The following is an 18,474-nucleotide window of genomic DNA, read 5'->3' as shown; positions in this document are numbered from 1 at the left end:
GGAGCATTAAATTTCAAAATTTCTAACCAAATGCTTGCACTCTTACAGTGACATCAAAATTGGAAAGTCACTTGAACATTGGCTTACATGTATTACATATCTTTCCAAATCAATTCATATCATTTCGCATGTCTTATGGTTGGATTCAATAAATCCTCAAAATCACTTGACATCCATTTCAATCTTGACAAAATGAATGTTGTTAGACACACATGTACAATCAGATACATGCCCAAATGAAATGTATTTATGAACAAACAAACAAACAAAAAAAGAGAAGAAAAATACATGGGACAAATATTTCCTCTCTTCAGCAAGTACATTTTGACCTTGGATGATATTTACTCTTGGAATTCAGGAAACTGAATACAAGTTACGTGCTCCTGTTTATTCACACTACCCTTCACAATTATCTTTTCCTCTTTCAGATAGCAAATAGCTGTGGAGTAGTAAACATGTTAATGGAGAGAGAAAAAGAAGAATATGGTAACATGCACACATCTTTCTCCAACATCTCTGCATAGTTACGTTCGTTTTCACATTCAAATTCCTGCACCTGTACAATTCAAGTTCTTTTTGAAATTGCCGAGGTCTGACCATACCACATATTACCTCAGATAACATATCTCAATACAGAATGGTTACTCATTTTCTCTCTCTCTCTTGTTTTCTTTATCATGTCACAACATAAAGATAGATAAGATGCACATGTGGGCCACGTCAAGCTGAATTCTTCAACGGGCTGTAATCAATATGCATAGTTTGTGTGCAAACGACATCCCAAAGTATCAACACTTTACAGCATTTACTACTTTTTTTAACATCATTATCATTATTATGATTATTACAGTTGTCACTACTGACATCATTATCTTATTATGGATCATAATTATCATTATTAATATTATTATCATCATTATCATTTACAGCAATAACATTAATCCTATTATCATTTTAATCATCATTTTCATTAATACCATATCTTAAGCTGTAGCATTACATAGTCATCCATTTCAATGTCCAATGCAAATTCATCATAATATAAGTTGTTTAAGAGCAGATATCCAAGAGTAGAGTATATGATCTCCACTACCTCACTTGTCAAAACCGATGCCAAAGATGCGGGCTTTGCCACCGTTATGTCATGGGAGTGTCATCAAACACGCCCATCATGACAGCTTCGAGATGGCCCACATATGCATTACCTCTCTCTCTCTCTCTCACACTGACACACACACACACAAACACATACAAAGGTTTCCTTCCAATCTATCCATCTATCTATGCATCTTCCACAAGACAACGTGGTACTGACTCAGAGCAGTACTGCTGTGCATATTTCTTTCATACCCAATTCTCCTGCTCGTTGTTGGCTCTTCTGAGCTGGGTTGCATATCACTATTTGTAGCCTTTAGAAACAATAACGACAAAACTGCTTTGAAGGTGGCTGCAAAATTAAGAACAGTCACAAGATTCCATTGCATGAAGACATATGGTACCCAATTGGTACACACCAAATTTCAGCTTACACTTTTACTTGACAGCACATTAGGTCGTGAGACAAGAAAGACATTCTACCACATAACCCACTGTTTCTGGCACATGCGCCTTTTTACCAGTTTCAGCTTGTAAGACATACTGGTTCATGCATAAACTACATACAAAACATGTTCCCTTCAGGGAGGTCCCTGCTCCCTTGTAGAATGCAAACACACACAAACACACTGACTAGCCTTGTCAGTTGGATTTGGTTACTCCTACGCTGATGACCATTGCAGCCCTTTGTAAGTCAAAGATGTTTTCATTTCAAAGCCATTGTGGGACTATCATAGCACTTTAGTAAACCATTTTTCTCCTCTGATGTTCATACTTAGCACAGCTTTACATTGGATAATCTACTACTTTCAGAGCTGCATCTTTACATGTAACAAGGACAGTCTGGAAAAAAAAAACCCAAGCAAATAGTTGATTGACAAATTGCCCTTCATCAATGCAAACAAGCATTGATTATTCAGTGTTCAGAGCATTATCAAAATCCTAAGAATCATCAATTTGAATATTTAAGCAAACTGTCTGTCTTTCTGACACCAGAACGTACTGAACCGATCTTCAACTCTTTGATTTTAAGCGGCTCGTACCATTCATCAATTTGTCCTTGATACACACCACATTAATGCAAATCTTAGCAGGAATTTAAGTTGACAAAACAGAAAAAACAAACAAACACATATCTAAATGTTGGACATACACATTGTACTTATCAACATTGTTTGAGCAATCCTACACATTACTGACAAGGCGCATCGAACCCATTAAGCCTCTTAAGGGGAAAAACAACAAAACTTATATATTTACTTCTTAATCAAAAAATCAAAATGTATCAGAAGTGCAGAATGGTCATTATTTCTCCACTTTTTCTGATGAGGCAGAAGTAATTCTAGAAACTTTTAAAATGATTTTTTTTTGACACTGTTTATAACATAGGCATGCTGGCAAAGCTAATATCAATCATGGTATTTTTATTGGACATAACAGAAAAAAAAACTCTGTCTTAATCACCTATACCTATTTTCATTTTTTGCAAAAAGGGGATAAGAATTAAAATTTCAATTGAAAAAAAAAAAAGTATTGTGCAATACTTACATGTCAAACATGTGCAACTACAAGTTTTCCAGCAATTAGATTTATATATTAATTCCAAAACAACTCGACACAATCTAAATATCATCATAGATGTATCTGCCTTGGCAATCAAACCCTGTTTTCCACATACTTGGCTGCACAAATCTATTTGGTTGATTGGTTGATGGTTGTAAAATTCACCTTTAGTCTTCACAATAATGATGCAAGGCAAAAAAGAAGAAGACAATAAGAAGAAGTGCAAAGCCAGAATATCTATGAGCTGATTATCGCCTTTTATGTCTACACTAACCACACATAACATGTAAATTTGCCTACCACACAAAGCGAGAAGAAAACATCTTCATTGGCTTTAATTCAAACACAGGAATTTTGGGATTTTTCTTTACATGAAAGCAAAAAACAGTTGAAAATCAATCTTTCAGAGATTTCATTTAATTGCAAAATTTCCCTCTGTAACTTACTATTCATTAATAATGCAACATTGGGCGATACACAAATTATTAGTTTCAGGCAAACACCACAAACAATTCTCGGACAGTCAGCAGCAAAGCCCAAAAATGTGATTTGAGATGAATTACTAAAGCTTTGCATGATGGTTCATGTGATTTACATCATTACCCTCCTGACAGGGGTTCCCAGCATTAAGTACAATCCAAATATTGGCACGCTCTTCAAGCAACTATATCATGGAAGCAAGGCAATTACAAGCAAACACAAAAATGCAAAATATCAAATTGCTGGTCTTTTTTAAACTTTTGCTCTACATTTGTAAGTGCAATGCCAGAAGACTTTCCTATCCATATTTTGTGCCACAGAAAAAAATTAACCAACGGACAGGTCTTGGCACATCAATCACATTAACAAAAAGGGATGCCAATTTGAGGAGCTCATAGTAGCACAGATTTCAGCAGTACTTCAAATAATTCCAATTCCCACATACGTATGTCACACAGAAAAAATGATAGCAAATGGAAATGTGATACAAGAAAAAAAAAAAGCCAAATCCCAATTACAATGGAAACATAATTTTTTTCCCCCTTGGGGGTAGAAAACGGAAAACATTTGGCGTACAGATACACAAGCACCTTTTGGATATCAGAAACCACACGGAATGGTTATAGAATGGAAATGACAATAGGACCTATACATATTTCCAGTTAATGTGAGCACGTTACAGATTAAAGCGTAACAATACACAGCACCCATGTCACAAAATGTATCATCAGACGAAATAAACATTTGTTTTGGAATTGTTCTCTTGTTTCATTGCATAAATGTCAGGTGCATGGGGATGGTGGATATTCTTGCATGCATGAGAAGAAACATTGGCACGTGAATTGCTCGGCAACTCAACACCGTTTCGGCAGAGGAATCTAACCACACTGCATACTGAGAATCCTTTCGCAGTATCACGGGTAATCTAGGCACCTTTATCATATTGTGGAGCCTGTACACGGACTGAAATTGATGTTAACAGCGTCAAGAGTTCTAAATATGGTTCCACATTGCATGGTATTCATTTATTCCAGCACAACTAAACAATTATCGCCATACCATGGCTTTGATCATGGTTACCATAGTGACCACCCGGCTCAAAACCCACACAAAATCACAGCTTAGGATTATCTGTAGTGGACCAAAATATTTACTTAATAGTTACTTGGGTTGACCAACTCAATTTTTAAAGTTTGTCTTCCCTGGAAGAGTAACCTCTTCTTTATCTACTGTCAAACCGAAATTGAGATATTAGCTATTTTTCTGGACCATATGTTTTCGGACAGGTGCTGCTTTTACTGAGATTTTCATTGATACATCTGCACAGCATGCCTGAGTGACCCTAATCTTTAAATCCTTTTTTTTTTCCTTTTCTATGAAACTGCATATTCTAAATCTCTCTTATTTCAATTACTTTATGAATGGATTAGAGTGGTCCAACTTTAACAAGTTTATATCATGTGAAAGCTTATAGCTCACTCTTTCAAGCTAATTAGAAAAGCGAAAAATTCATTTTGGCCTACTTTGTGGGTTTTGAGGCGGGCGGTCAGATATGCATAAATGCCATATAGGGCCATTTTGGCGTCAAACTTACATGTGACCTTGCACAACACAAACTAACAAATTGTTGCCAGACAATGATATTATTTCAGGATAGGCAAGCTGAGGGAAGTGATTCCCCCCTCTCCCAAAGAAGTAAACTTGTTAAAACTGAAAGCAATGTTCCTCACCTACGAAAAAAGCTCAGAACAATCCTGACTAAGGGATTACACTTGTGAGAAGAGAGGCTTTGAAGTTAGGAATCTGTTGAAAACTCAAGTTTCAGCAGGATTATTGTTCTAAAACTTGAAACCAAATTCTATTCTAGGTAATGTCAAATCAACACTGCAATAGCTGAATGACTTGAGAACTTTTTTGTAGGGTTCGTTTGAACAGCATGAGTAAGAAATGGAGGAAAATGTCAAAACTGAAAAACTGAAAAAAAAATTAACATAGTGCACCTAAAGTGCATATTTAAAGGCTCACCACGGCAATTGGCCAATTGACTCTTAATAATGATTTTTTTTTTTTTTCAAAGGCAAGGTCACATGTAAGTTGTGTTTATCTTTCTCGTTACATGTTCGGTGTTAGGATGCTAGTTTTCTACATACGTGTACAGAGTCTCTAAAACTTATCTAACTTCAAATTTGAATAATGCAGGTGCGATTTGGCATTATGACTTTGACAAAAAACTTTGAATAATGATGGATTATTGATGCCAATTTATATATTGCAAGAGCAAATACTTGGACAAGAAAAGACAAGACAAGTTTTTGATCACGAGTGAATGATAAAGATAAAACAAGGTAAGGCCTGGCTAATCATGATAGACCCACTTTGCACAGCCGGAATGTGTCTGATGGGGTACTGTATAAGCTGTTATTTTTGCATACAGATATTTTCACGAATGAGGATGTCAGAGACATTTTTGTGAATTGACACCAACGGTATCATAGATGCAGTATTACCTCAGCGCAACACAACATTTTCGCCTGTTGCTAAATTCGTGATCCGAATGCGATTCGCAATAATTTGTGAAAATTAAACCCTGGTGAAAATAATAGCTTATACAGTATTTTGACAACCTTACAAAGGAGGTTTGGGCTGAAAAAGCATGAACTCTTACAACACAGGCAATGAACTATGACCATATAAAGTAACCAAAATAGACACATTGGATTGGCAAGGTTTACAGTGAGACATTTGCATGTCACCGACTCTTCTTGCCATTAAATCCACTCAAACAATGTTCTCATCTTTACTCTCTATTTGCATAAGGTGTAATAGCACTGCCATGGCAACTGAAATGTGATAAAATAATAAAGTTTGTTTGCACTGACTCAACACACACTGTACACAGAGGTTCATGTTAAAGGTAACATTTGTGATTTCCTTTTGAGTTCCACTTGTAAACTAATAGGAACCATTTAGTGAAGCGCTGATTAACCCCTCCCATCCCAGAACTGCTGACCATCACGGACTCACAGTGTTCTCAGGGGAAGGGTAATTCGTCAGCATTGTTATGCTAGCCGTCCCATACAGAGGTACATTTTTTACAAGCCTTTATAGCATACACGGAAGATCATCTCCACTTACGTAGCAGTATGTTTGATCAGCAGACAGGGTCATATATAGTACTGTGCTTCTCTCATGATTTTTCACAAAATTCATAAATTCTATCATCCCAATGCTAGCCACAGCAATATATCTTCTACTTATAATCAGCCTGCTCTACGAGGTACTACGACAAACACAGAAAAGCAACTGAAAGTATGCAAAATATAGATTTTCTTTTTTTTTAAAGAGACAAAACAAAAATAAAAGCATAAGATCAAGCAAAAGATCAAGGACTTGAAACGCACAAAGGTCATTCATGCTGTTACAGCAAAGTGACGTCTCATTTTTAAAACAGTAGAAAGCACCCAATTTTTGTATCAGCCAGTCACCATTTTCACGCTATTAATTGCAGTGACACTCAAAGTAAAGTATTGAGTGAACTTGCTTGAAGAATACTTTGTGGTAGTGACTACATGTATTACCAATGTACTTGCATAAATCCACTCCATAATCTTGCTCAATCTTTATCTGCAGTACTACACCCTTCTTTGATATCCAGTGAATGTTGACAACTCACAAATGGCCCTTTTGGCAAATCATATTCCAGACTTCTTCACAGCTGACCTTCAGGAGTTTTCCTGGTCAGCTGATAACTGGACAGAAACCATCAATGAAGAGGACCACTCTGTTTGGAGATTCCTTTTTGAACAAACCCAAGATACTTTGGGCATCACTTCTTGCTTGCCTTGAGGAATACCAAACAGACACTTGCAGTATGTTTGCAGAAGGATTTGGACTTTCATATCACCATCCCCCCTCCCCTTTACATTCTGGATCTTTCAGTAATTCTTGGGGTGTCCAACACTATTTTTGATTACTTGTGCTTCTTGCTTTTGTAGATTCAAACAGAAGGCCAGGATTCACTGTACCTGTCACAGGTTTACCTTGATAACCTTGATTGGTCATTAGTTCCAGTTTGCATTTGTCTGTCCAAACTCTTTAGGAGAAGAAAATGTTCAGACTGAACACACACATTTATTGCACTGCAGAAAATGTCCGTCAGTTCAAAGTGGCGGTGCTTTACGGCTTGCATTTTCTGCAAAAAAAAATTATGGATCCCAAAGTGTCTGCTTTTGAAACTCGAAGACTGTTTTCTCCCTCACGACTCGAGTGTCACTCTTACTTCTGAGTTACTACCACTAGACAAGAACTTTTCAAACTAAACATTCTCCACATCCGTGAGGAAAAGTACATATTTGATGCAACCACAAAAATACAATCATATTCAGCAAAGTTTTGCCCTCATTTGTTGTTCAGTCTCACAGAAAAAGGTGATGAAGAAGTAAATGTAGCCATACAAGATTAAACAAACAGACATCTTTTCTATCATTGCCTTTTTTTAAACATGCATGAATATAAAAGATACAATAGACATGGGCATGATGACACACACAAGACAAAAATTACTTTTTTTCAAACGTAACTTTTCTCATAATCAATCATTTCAGAAAAAGGGAAAAAACAGGAAATATGACCCTCTCGGGGTCAGGAAAATATATTTGTCCGTTGTCCGTAGTCATAAAACAGTGTCCATGTCATATTTCTTCAGCACTTCCTCTTTTTTTTTTTTTGCATGTATGCATATACATAGATATATAGATATAGATATACTTTTCTTTTCAAAAACATTTAAGTTTGTACTGTGCCTGGCTGCTAGAGATCAGAATGAATCATGACATCAATGAATAAAGAGTCTACCTTGTAATTTACTGGCAGCCTAATGTACCATGCTCTTGGCTTAAGGCATTTCAGCAGGACAACCCATGGAGCATAAGAAACCTGGGGAAGTCCCTAACAGATCCCCTCTTAGCCATTATCCCCCTCTGCCAAGAATCGGGATTTCTTTGCACGGGACTAACCCCAGATAATATGACTGGGATGACTATCGTTACCATAACAGGGCTGGTGACTTTCCAGCTACTGCAGGTTAAGTTGAGGTCTCCCGCACTGGGGAATACTTCACTGTCTTCACACTGGTGTTTGAGATCGCTCATCCCCAACAAGGGCATCCAGAGTTTGACCGCTGCAGCTAAGCTCCTCATTTACACCCATCCCTCGCTTTAAGGCACTCCACGTCCCCATAAGGGAGATACCCTCATCCCCAGCGGACCGGCAAGTATGCGAGAGTCATAAATGAGAGCGGCACCGCGAACGACTGACACGACTTGTCTGACGATACGGGTCAAGCTAATGTCAATATTGGCACGGGTAGTTACACGCTGCAGTCCCACAAACCAAACATCCCTTCATCCCAACTCCAACCGATAGCTACTTGTATTGCAGTGGCACGGCAAATGCTCAAGTCTCGCATCTCACTTGGGGTTTCCACGATGAGACTAGCAGAGTTTGTATGTGGAGTGATGAAATGATGCACATTCTTCAGCTCATTCCTCTACCCTCTCCTTCCATTGCAGGCTGGGTCTGCCGAGACGAGACTACCATGACATAACATAGCTGTGGTGTCTGGTCTTGAAACAAGGGCAGGGTAATGGACACGTGGTCTGGAATGCCTGGAATGTAAGTGGGATGCATGTCTGTGAATGGTCCACTCTTGGTCCAAGGTTACCAGGATGTCACGGCTGTGGTGGCTCTAGCTCTATTTGAACCAATGCCTTTATGGTAAAGATTTACTGCACTGTACACCTAGCCACATCGAGCAATGTATTAAGCATCTCTTTCCCACGTTCATGTCTGTGATTGGCGGCTTTTATCATCTCCATGACAACTGGATGTTGCAGTAGCATTTCTCTCAAAAGTTCACAAAAGATTTCATTCCTTAAAGCTTTCTCCCACAAACCTCAGGCAGCTGGATTTTAAAACTTTTTAAGAAATTTCTTGTCCAAACTCGTGCTACCACTAACTGTGACAGAAAAATTCTTCCACGGCGCAAAACTCCTGTTCAGACCTAACTTACCATAGCCATATCAATCAAGTACTTTCTCTCAGCCTATTTTTGACCTGCCAAAACGTATCTGTGTATGTCTAAGATGGTATCAGAGAGGTGTCAGAGGGAGAAGGGAGGTCAGCTCTAAATAGGACTCGGCTGGAGAAGGGGCGGGGTCTTCTACCACCCCAAGAGAGCTGCACATTGATCAAGGAAATTCTACCGGCCACATGATGGTGCGATCCAACACAAACTCCCGCGCATTTCAAATTCTCTACATATTCCGGCCATCCACAGTGGTGTGCCTTTTCTGAAACCCAAACTGTCGGCTCAGCATACATTGTACCTGCACATACATGTACTCGACACAATCTCACTGAGCGGTATGCAAGCCTAAACGAGCCATCTGCAAGTAGATGCAGAACTCTGACAAAGTTCAGCTCACAGAGCTGGTCGTATCACCAAACTTTCTTAATTTTTCTTCTGACATTGATCAATAATCACAGACAGTTCTTCCATTTCCCTGATCAACTTCATAAATTGTAACCTTCCAATCTAACATAGGAATGCATGATTCTGAATCTCAAATCTCTTGTGCTGCCTTTTTCTTTCTGTCATCTTTTGTTTCTTCATTAGACATACATTATGGAAATGGTCAGATTTCAGCTACAATCTACGTAGATCTACGACTCTTCACTGGAATCAAACGAGCTCTTTGGTTCACTGAGAATCTGTTAACGAGCTGCCAGTCAAATTATACACATTCATTGTTACTACATCTCCTCAATGCCTGTAGTAAAGGAAATTGAGTGCAAGGCTCCATACTGATTCATTCAAGGCAGTCATTTCAACACAGGTTAAATAGCTTCGCTGACTGTCACTTGAACAGCAATAAACACTTGTTCTTTCATAATTTAATCTCTTTTGTACACATAAATAAGGCTATCTCTCCCATCAACATGATATAAAGCAAATCGTGATTCCCATAGGATGGATTCTCATAATGGAAATGGCGTAGAGGCAAAATATTGGGGAAGAAGGGGGTACTGTAAACATTGATATTTTTCGCGCAATTAATTTTTCGCACTGTATCTTGTATCTTGTATCACTGTATCTTGTTCTTGAACTCGCATTGCATGATTGACGCACATGATTCAACCTGTTCAAAATTTGCAGAGACAATCATGAAGATATTTTTACGGGTTTTAGGAATCACGTTAGCCAAAATTAGCGTGAAATACGTGAAAATCAATGTACCGCAAATATTTCCACATTTACAGTATGTTCTAACAAACAAGAGGAATCTTGATAGTATGCAAAATTATATCTAAACAAGGAGAGGTGTGTGATGCTATCACCACATTGATACGGAGTGACAGTTGACAGTGTTTACACTTGCCGTGTCCACACACTAAAGTTTCTCTAGTCAGTCAGACCATTAAGCCACAACACTCAAGGGCAAATTTATGCGCATAGCAGAGTGAACAATACTGTATGATATTGAGGCAAAACTACACCTCTGCATGTGAGCAAATTAATCAAGGATGTCGCCTCCTAAAAATATCCTTTGATTGTTTCTCATAAATATATCTCTCCTTCTCTTGACAAAAATAAACTTCTTCCCCTGTGACATGGTGACCTGCACAATTCCTCTACACCAGGATAAGTTATTAAGTGTCAAGCGATGAACCCATCACATTCCAAACACTAGTAACAAGAAGGCAGGCACAAATTTTCCCTATTTAGCCTCAACAATCATTCTCTCTTTATATCGACTACTTTACCACAATACCCTGACAACATTTCCTTTTTGTATCCATCTTTTGATTGCTTCTTTTTCTTTTAAACTGGCCTAAGTATCGTTTGTCGAGGAAGTTCCATCTTCTACCGGACCATGGGATAGCAACCAGGACGCCCTCTAGGTGTCCATGTGCAAGCGGTCGTTGTCGTACATCATGATCTGCTTCTTGATGTGGTCTAGCAGGTCATGAAGGTCTTTAAAGCGCTGCTCTTTGACCCTGAAGCCCGCGTCCTGAAGTGGTTTAGAAATAGATAAGAGGAAAGTAAAAAAAGAAACAGAAAATCAGGTAGATCAAACATCTGAACAGAATTGTAGCACAATTAATAATAACAAAAAATGAATTTGTTCTACATCTGCATTCATCTAGATATCATGTCAATACAAAAAACAACAACAAACAAATGAAAATATGGTAGTTAAGCGACAATATTGTTTCACTTCGTATTCTGTTGGTCAACAGTCAATCTTTGGGAATCTTTGGGAAGCATTAACATCTTCCCTTTTATCATTCAGTGTTACACAATATTGATGAGACTCACTGTGCATGAATACTGATGAGAACCACCAATCATAAAAATTGATGAGAACCAGTGGTATGAATATTGATGAGAACCACTGTGCATTTATAGTTGGTACGTTCAGACAGTGAAACTTAATTGTGAGGGTAAGCTAACTTTGAGGATAAGCTTAAGTGTTACACGGTCAATTTCGTTACAAAATCGACGGTGCGACACTTGGTGCCCCATAGAGCTTATCCGCGAAGTTAGCTTATCCTTGAGGCTAAGGATCACTGTCTAACGTAACTATTGATGAGAACCAATGTGCATAAAGTAGACTAGGGGGAAGGAGAAGTATTTAGGTGGCAGAGGTTGGTCACTGACCTGTGTGACCTTGCTGTACTCTTCAATGACCTTGTCCTGCAGCTGACCGTACTCCTTGCTGTCCTGCGGTGTATGCTTTAGCTCATCCTGCATCACCTTGAAACGCATCTGGATGTCTTCGATGTACTTGTGCAGCTTGCTGTATTCCGGGTAGAGGTTGTTGAAGTCCTCCTTGTAGCGGTGCCGCTGGTCCATGGTGGTGATGAGCGTGTATTTCCTGTGAGGTTGGTTAAGGGATGAGTAGTGGTGGTGGTGGTTGGTAGTAACGGTGGTAGTGGGATGATGGTGATATGGTAATGGTGGTGGTAGTGGTTGGTAGCAACGGTGGTAGTGATGGTAATGGTGGTGACAGTGGTAGTGGTTGGTAGTAATAATGGTAATGGTGGTGGCAGTGGTAGTGGTTGGTAGTAATATTGGTAGTGATGGTGATATGGTGGTGATAGTGGTTGGTAGTAATGGTGTAAGTGATGGTAATAGTTGTGGCAGTAGTAGTGGTTGGTAGTAATAGTGGTAATGATAGTAATGGTGGTGGTAGCGGTTGGAATTAATGGTGGTAGTGATGGTAACGGTGGTGGTAGTGGTTGGTAGTAACGGCAGTAGTGATGGTAATAGTGGTGTAAGTGATAGTGGTTGGTAGTAATGGTGGTGGCGACGGTGATATGGCGGTGGCAGTGGTAGTGGTTGGTAGTAATGGTGGTAGTGATGGTGATATGGTAATGGTGGTAGTGGTTGGTAGTAGTTGTGGTAGTGATGGTAATGGTAGTGGTTGGTAGTAATGGTGGTAGTGATGGTAATGGTGGTGGCAGTGTTAAAGGTTGTTAGTAATGGTGGTAGTGATGGTAATGGTGGTGGCAGCGGTAGTGATGGTGATGTGGTGGTGGTGGTAGTAGTTGGTGGTAATGGTGGTAGTGGTGATGGTGGTAGATGTGGTTATAATGGGTTTTGGTGGAAGTGGTAGTTGTATTGCATGTAGTGGTGGGGTGGATGATGGTTGTGTGGATAATGATGGTAGTGGAAATAATGGTAATAGTGAGGGGGTGGGAAAGAGAAACAAAGAAGATAAAATGGTTATACAGAAATGTTCATGAAAGCTATTTCCTTCATTTCTAATGCCTTTAGAAAAGAGATCTCAATGGAATACAAGGCATTCAACTTTGTGATATGTGCATTGATACACTGCACTATGATGGCTTAAAACACTCTTTTAAATGACTATAAAGACGAACACCAATTACACATATTGTGTGGCTGGTAGAATGGCATTAGTTTAATTGACCCTTTTTTTTTGTCAAAAAGCAGCTTAGCTCTTGAATACCCTTTATTGAATTTTAAAACTTTTATGTATATCTCTGCTTTGATGCTCAATGTGAGGTCATCTACATCACAGGCAAGAGCTCTAAAATCTCATCACATGAGGGAGTTAACTAAGATGCAAAATTTAAAATTGACACATGGGCTAATGTCTTTATGCTGCAACATGACAAGCAATGAGTCCTCAAGTGCACAAACAGGAGAGTAAAGCCACTCACAAGACATAATCAGGAACGACCGAAGTGGAGGACACGTCGCCAGAGGGAGATTCCTTGCCAACCGGCCTCTTCTCTTGCTTCGATCTCGATGACGACGACGAAGAAGACTTGGTGTGCTTCTCCCCACGCCCCGATCCCACGTTTTCCTTCCCACTCCCGTTGCTGCCACCGCCCGTCGACTTCCCACTGCTTGCCTGGATGGGTGCTGGGGGGAGCGTGGATGCTGCAGCGCTGCCCCCGTTCCCGGTGGAATCGCAGCAGTCCGGCGAGTTGCGCGTGGTGCTAACCGACGGGGACGACAAGGCACTTTGATGGGAGCTGGCCGTGGCGGCGTTGCTGCCCGGTGAGCTGCTGACAGTGGTGGTGTTTGTCGGGGCTGCATTGGTGGTCGACGAGGGACTAGGCACTTTTTTAAAGAGGCCCACGGGGCTGGGCACCTTCTTGGAAGCCCAGCTGCTCGCACCACTGCCACCACTAGGGCTCAGCTGGGGCTGGTCTGAGGGTTTGGCTGCAGCAATGGAATTATGGGCAATCCGAGGCTTCTTGGTCGTGTAGTCCTTGACATCTGGCAAGAGTGGTCGTTTCTGAGGAATAACATTGGTATAGGACATGCAAGTGCCAGTAATTCACATACATGACTTCACAGAATCATACTGCCCTTTAATAAGTTATAAAAAACTTTAAATGACATGCTCGCCCTGTCTTTACTTATGGGTATCATGAGAAGGTGACATTATATAATCCTCTTTTGCAAATTGCTAACAATGCAAAAAGCTTTTTCCTAAAGGAGTTAGATGTCATTAGAATACCAGCTTTTGTTCCATTGATGTTTGTGTCTTATCACATGTTAAAGCAAGCTGAATCAAAGAGAGGAGTTCTCCCTTTAAGGAGAAACTCCGGACTAGGCAACAGTTAGTCTGAAAAGAACGAGTAACAATTTACAAGCATAATCGTGAAAATCTGATCAAAATCGGAAAAAAAAAATTAGTGTAGTTATGATATGGTCAAGTCTCATTTTTCCCCTAAAAACAGTTCTTGAACAGTCAATATTGGATGCGTGTATATGCCAATAGTGAGTTAATGTTATCATCTCACAACTTACCATATACTCTGTATATAAAGTCCTGAAATTTTCAGTTTTTTGGTTCAAACAGGATTAGGCCACTGTCTCATATCCTAAAATATCGGACTAATCATTATTTTGAAGTTATTCAGCCAGGAATGAAATAACATTTTACACTTTTACTGCAGAAAAGTTGAATTCTTATAATTTTTGTGCCCATGATCACTGAAAAATTGTAAGGTGATGACATCATAAACTCACTTATTTGCATATTCATATCAACTTTTCAAGAACTCTTTGGCAAAAAATTAGGCAATCTTTAAAGTTTCATAACTTCCTTACTTTTAATCCAATTTTAATCAAATTTTCACTGTTGTGCTGGTAACATTTCACTCTTTTTTTCTCAGATTAACTTGTAACTGGCCTGGAATTCCCCTTCAAGTATTTCTGAAATCCTCATCGGCCCCCTCCCTCACCTGGCTTAAACTGGAGTTAGTCCTGGTCCCAGACTCCGGATGCTTCCTGGGACTGGCTGTCCGGGACTTGGACTGAGTACTTGGGTTACCCGTAGTGCCGATGGCGGTGGAGGACGAGGAGGTAGAGGAAGAGGAGGAGGAATTCGACGGCGCATGATGGGGTGACCGTTGGGAGGGGGGTGACGGTGAATCCTTCACACACAGCTCAGCTTTTCTCCTGCAAAGAGAAAAAGGAGGAAAAACTGAATTTCACTCAGTCTTGCATGATGGATACTCACGATTTTTGCAGTAGTAGGAGAGACAGATGTATCACTTGCTTGCAATCTGCATGTTTTCATTTTCTGATTTAACTCTTTGATGAAATCTACAATCACAGTATGTCGAAGACCCGTTAACGTGTGGAGACGAGGTTGGCTTGATTAAATGGATCTTCATTTGCTGCCCTCTGGGATACATTCGAGAACCACGACTAGCGCTGGCCTGTTAGAATAGAACTGCTCGTCAGCGAATATGTGCGCCCAAGTGTACACTCATCTGTAACGTTCAACTCCATTTGAGATTCTATGGCTGTGTATGTGCTACCTAGAAAGCTGTACACGATACATTATGGGTACTTATGAATATATCCAAGTCGGGCCAGTTTACCATTGCATGGTCTTCAGTTTAAAGGTCTTGCATTAACTCTTTCATCCGAATGCCATGGTTACCTAGAGTCAATGCCCCATGGCATAGCACTCACCACTTCATATTTCTCATGTTCTCCCATGGTTAATACGGTATACTCACACACAGTAAAATTAGTGTTTGAAATGTGTATATATCAAATACAGCTGTTAATGTATCAAATCTTCACTGGTTGGTGTTCATAAACAAAACATTAAAAGAATTCCCACTGAGAGTCAACGTTTGTTTTATTTCTCAAGTGGAAGCATACATTTACAATATAACAATTGGGTAATACGCATTTCACATTCACTGAATATTCTTTTCTCTCTAAAAGTGAAAATATAATCACTTACAAGAAATCATCACAATGAATATTGCATTTCATCTTGCAAGCTGTGTAAATTGTATAACCAATGCTTGTCTACATATGCATTGTACTAGATACACTGGGATGAATGGATATACAAATACTAGGAAGTTTAATTCATATCTTCTATGATTAATCATGATCAATGCAGTTGCACAGAATCTTTCTTTCTGCAGCATGTACAGTGTACAAACATGGTCACATCCCAAGATAATATTGACTTCCTTTATAGTTCAGATGTGTCTGAGCTGTACGTATATGTTTTTTCTCTAACATCAGCTCAGCCTCTATATAATTCTATCATGCGGTCCTCGTGTGACTGATTACCAAGATGCACAGAGCCAGACAATACGCAAGTGTGACATCATCGATGATGCAACAATGAATCATGAAAGTGACTAAGGAGAGGCTAGGCATCGTTGCAAACACTGGTTTCTACTTTTCCCCTCTCTCTCTGCCACCAGAGAGCACAGGAAACAGAAAATTACGGCCCTCAGGCTCTTCATAGCAGAGGGTGCGAAAGACTCCGTCGGCCTAATTGAGGCACGTTACCCCCAATGGATTTAACAGCTACTAAAGCCTCACTAATGACCAAGCAAGACCAATTATTTATCATTCATCCTTTCACTATCACTTTGAACTATAAACTGAATTAAAGACATGAACACATTACAAACATACTGGCATATTATCTCTCTCTATATATATACACACCCAAGAATGTTTATGTAATATAAATATAATTTTGTACACAGATTTATCAAGATCGGGTTTGTGGCACTCAGCGCTATCAAGATGAATCCATCTTGGGTTTAATAACTGCCAGGCAGAGTTTGAGCGGAAATCAATCAGCCTCCACAAACCTAGCAACTCTTTGTACACATGACGCATGGCGCAAGCAGGTTTCTGTGAGGAATATATGTGACCCGCTACAACAAAAAGGTCCTAAAGTCGCGCACGGTCGAAGCCGTGAAAATCGAGTTTGAAGTCAGAGCATCATAGTTGGTCAAAACTTACGATTTTCTGATTTTGACACATTATTGGAGTCTGACATATCTTCTGTCATCTGTCAAAATTTTGAAGCAAAATGATGAAAGGAAAGACCAAAAAATAACGTTTTTCTGGGCCATGTTTTTTGGCGTTTCAATGAAGCAGAAACTGGTTCGAAAATTTGGATTGAGCACCACAGATAGGCTCCGCCCCTAACAACGACCGGAGTGATCTCATTGGTCAGTTTGCTGCTTGCCGCTAACCGAAGCGTGAAGTTCGCACACTGCCAGGTCGATTGGAGCGTGCGGGCGGGGTGCGCTATGCCCAGCCGCTTCTCCTGGCATCCTGGTCACTGATTGGTCGGTGAGGAGACCGCCGACGCTGTGCTTGAATGAGCATTTCGGGGGTTGCTAGGGTTTGCTTTCTATTGTCCGTAGGTGAAAACTGACTTGCGTGTCCCTTGATCGCGATTGCGTCGCAAGGAAAACTTTCAGGGCGCTTTTTTCGAAACAGTGATTTCCCAGACGTCTCGACATGCTCTCTTTTAAACATCGATATCTCCGCAGCCGATTATTTTCATAACATGAGTTATATATCAATTTAAAGCAGAAAGATTAGGGAATTTTGTCATGCAATTTTCAAATAATCGACCTCGCCCGACTTTAGGATCATTTTGTTGTAGCGGGTCACATATGTGAAACGCAAGCCACAAGAGCTCCGCTTCCATCGAGCAAACTGAATTGCTCAATGGAAAAGATTAGAAATAAATAAATAAATAAATTGCTTGTGATTTTTAATGTGTTTCTCACCTCTTCAATAACTGCTTGTCTTCCTCTGTATAAAGTGGCCAGTCTGTTGTGACTTCGTTATACAAATTCTTGTTCAGCACAAATGAGTTGTCCTTGGCAAGAATAGCAACCTACAACGAGAAATATATAACATGTGGGGTAGACATACATTATATTTTTCATACGACAGCAATCTTCTGTACAATTCAGCACAAAAAAAAAATTGTAAATTTCACTGTGGAAATGGTTTCAATCCCTGCAATAAACTTGAAGTGTTATAGAAACATACTGGACTGGTTCATTTTGGTTCACTTTTTGGAGCTTGAATGCAGCCTACTGTAAATCTCATTTTTGACATGAAACCAATAACAAGATGTAGGCTATCTGTTGAATCAAATTATGTACGTCACAGCACTCATATTTACAGCATGGATTGATTTTAGCTATTAACTAGCAGACACATACATGTACAACTGCATCGATTGGTACATACCATCATAAATGAACCTTTACAAAGTGTTCAAAAATCAAACAGAGAGACCCATTCCTAGTGTGGTCTCTGGGGAGAGACCCTTGGTGTACACTACAGCTAGATCCAAAATGTAAGGGATGTCCATTGTTGTTTTGTGGCCAGTGTCTCATTTCATAACAGATGTTAGGACAGCAACTTCTTGATTGTTTGCTAGAATAGCAACTTCTTGTAGCAACAGCCAATCAGGAAGTGAGAATCTTGTC

The 18,474-nt window shown here is 39.7% G+C and overlaps 1 protein-coding gene across 1 annotated transcript in view; it reads right to left on the bottom strand.

The window, feature by feature from the left end:
- Positions 1-6,739: 6,739 nt before the first annotated feature.
- LOC139716371 (RNA polymerase II elongation factor ELL-like) overlaps positions 6,740-18,474 on the bottom strand; it is a 63,002-nt gene continuing 51,267 nt past the window's right edge. Inside the window, exons 7-11 of the mRNA XM_071627917.1 lie at positions 17,761-17,870; positions 14,929-15,145; positions 13,390-13,973; positions 11,861-12,077; positions 6,740-11,210 (exon numbers count right to left, since the gene is read on the bottom strand). Coding sequence (XP_071484018.1) covers positions 11,097-11,210; positions 11,861-12,077; positions 13,390-13,973; positions 14,929-15,145; positions 17,761-17,870 — 1,242 coding nt within the window. The 3' untranslated portion in view covers positions 6,740-11,096. The remainder of the gene's footprint in view (positions 11,211-11,860; positions 12,078-13,389; positions 13,974-14,928; positions 15,146-17,760; positions 17,871-18,474) is intronic.

The sequence above is a fragment of the Diadema antillarum genome, unplaced genomic scaffold, assembly GCF_040938485.1.
Source record: "Diadema antillarum isolate AM-2024a unplaced genomic scaffold, OU_Dant_1.0 scf00000064, whole genome shotgun sequence".
NCBI classification, from domain to species: Eukaryota; Metazoa; Echinodermata; class Echinoidea; order Diadematoida; family Diadematidae; genus Diadema; species Diadema antillarum.
The sequence above is the reverse complement of the archived record's forward strand: the minus strand, read 5'-3'. Positions and strand labels throughout refer to the sequence as shown.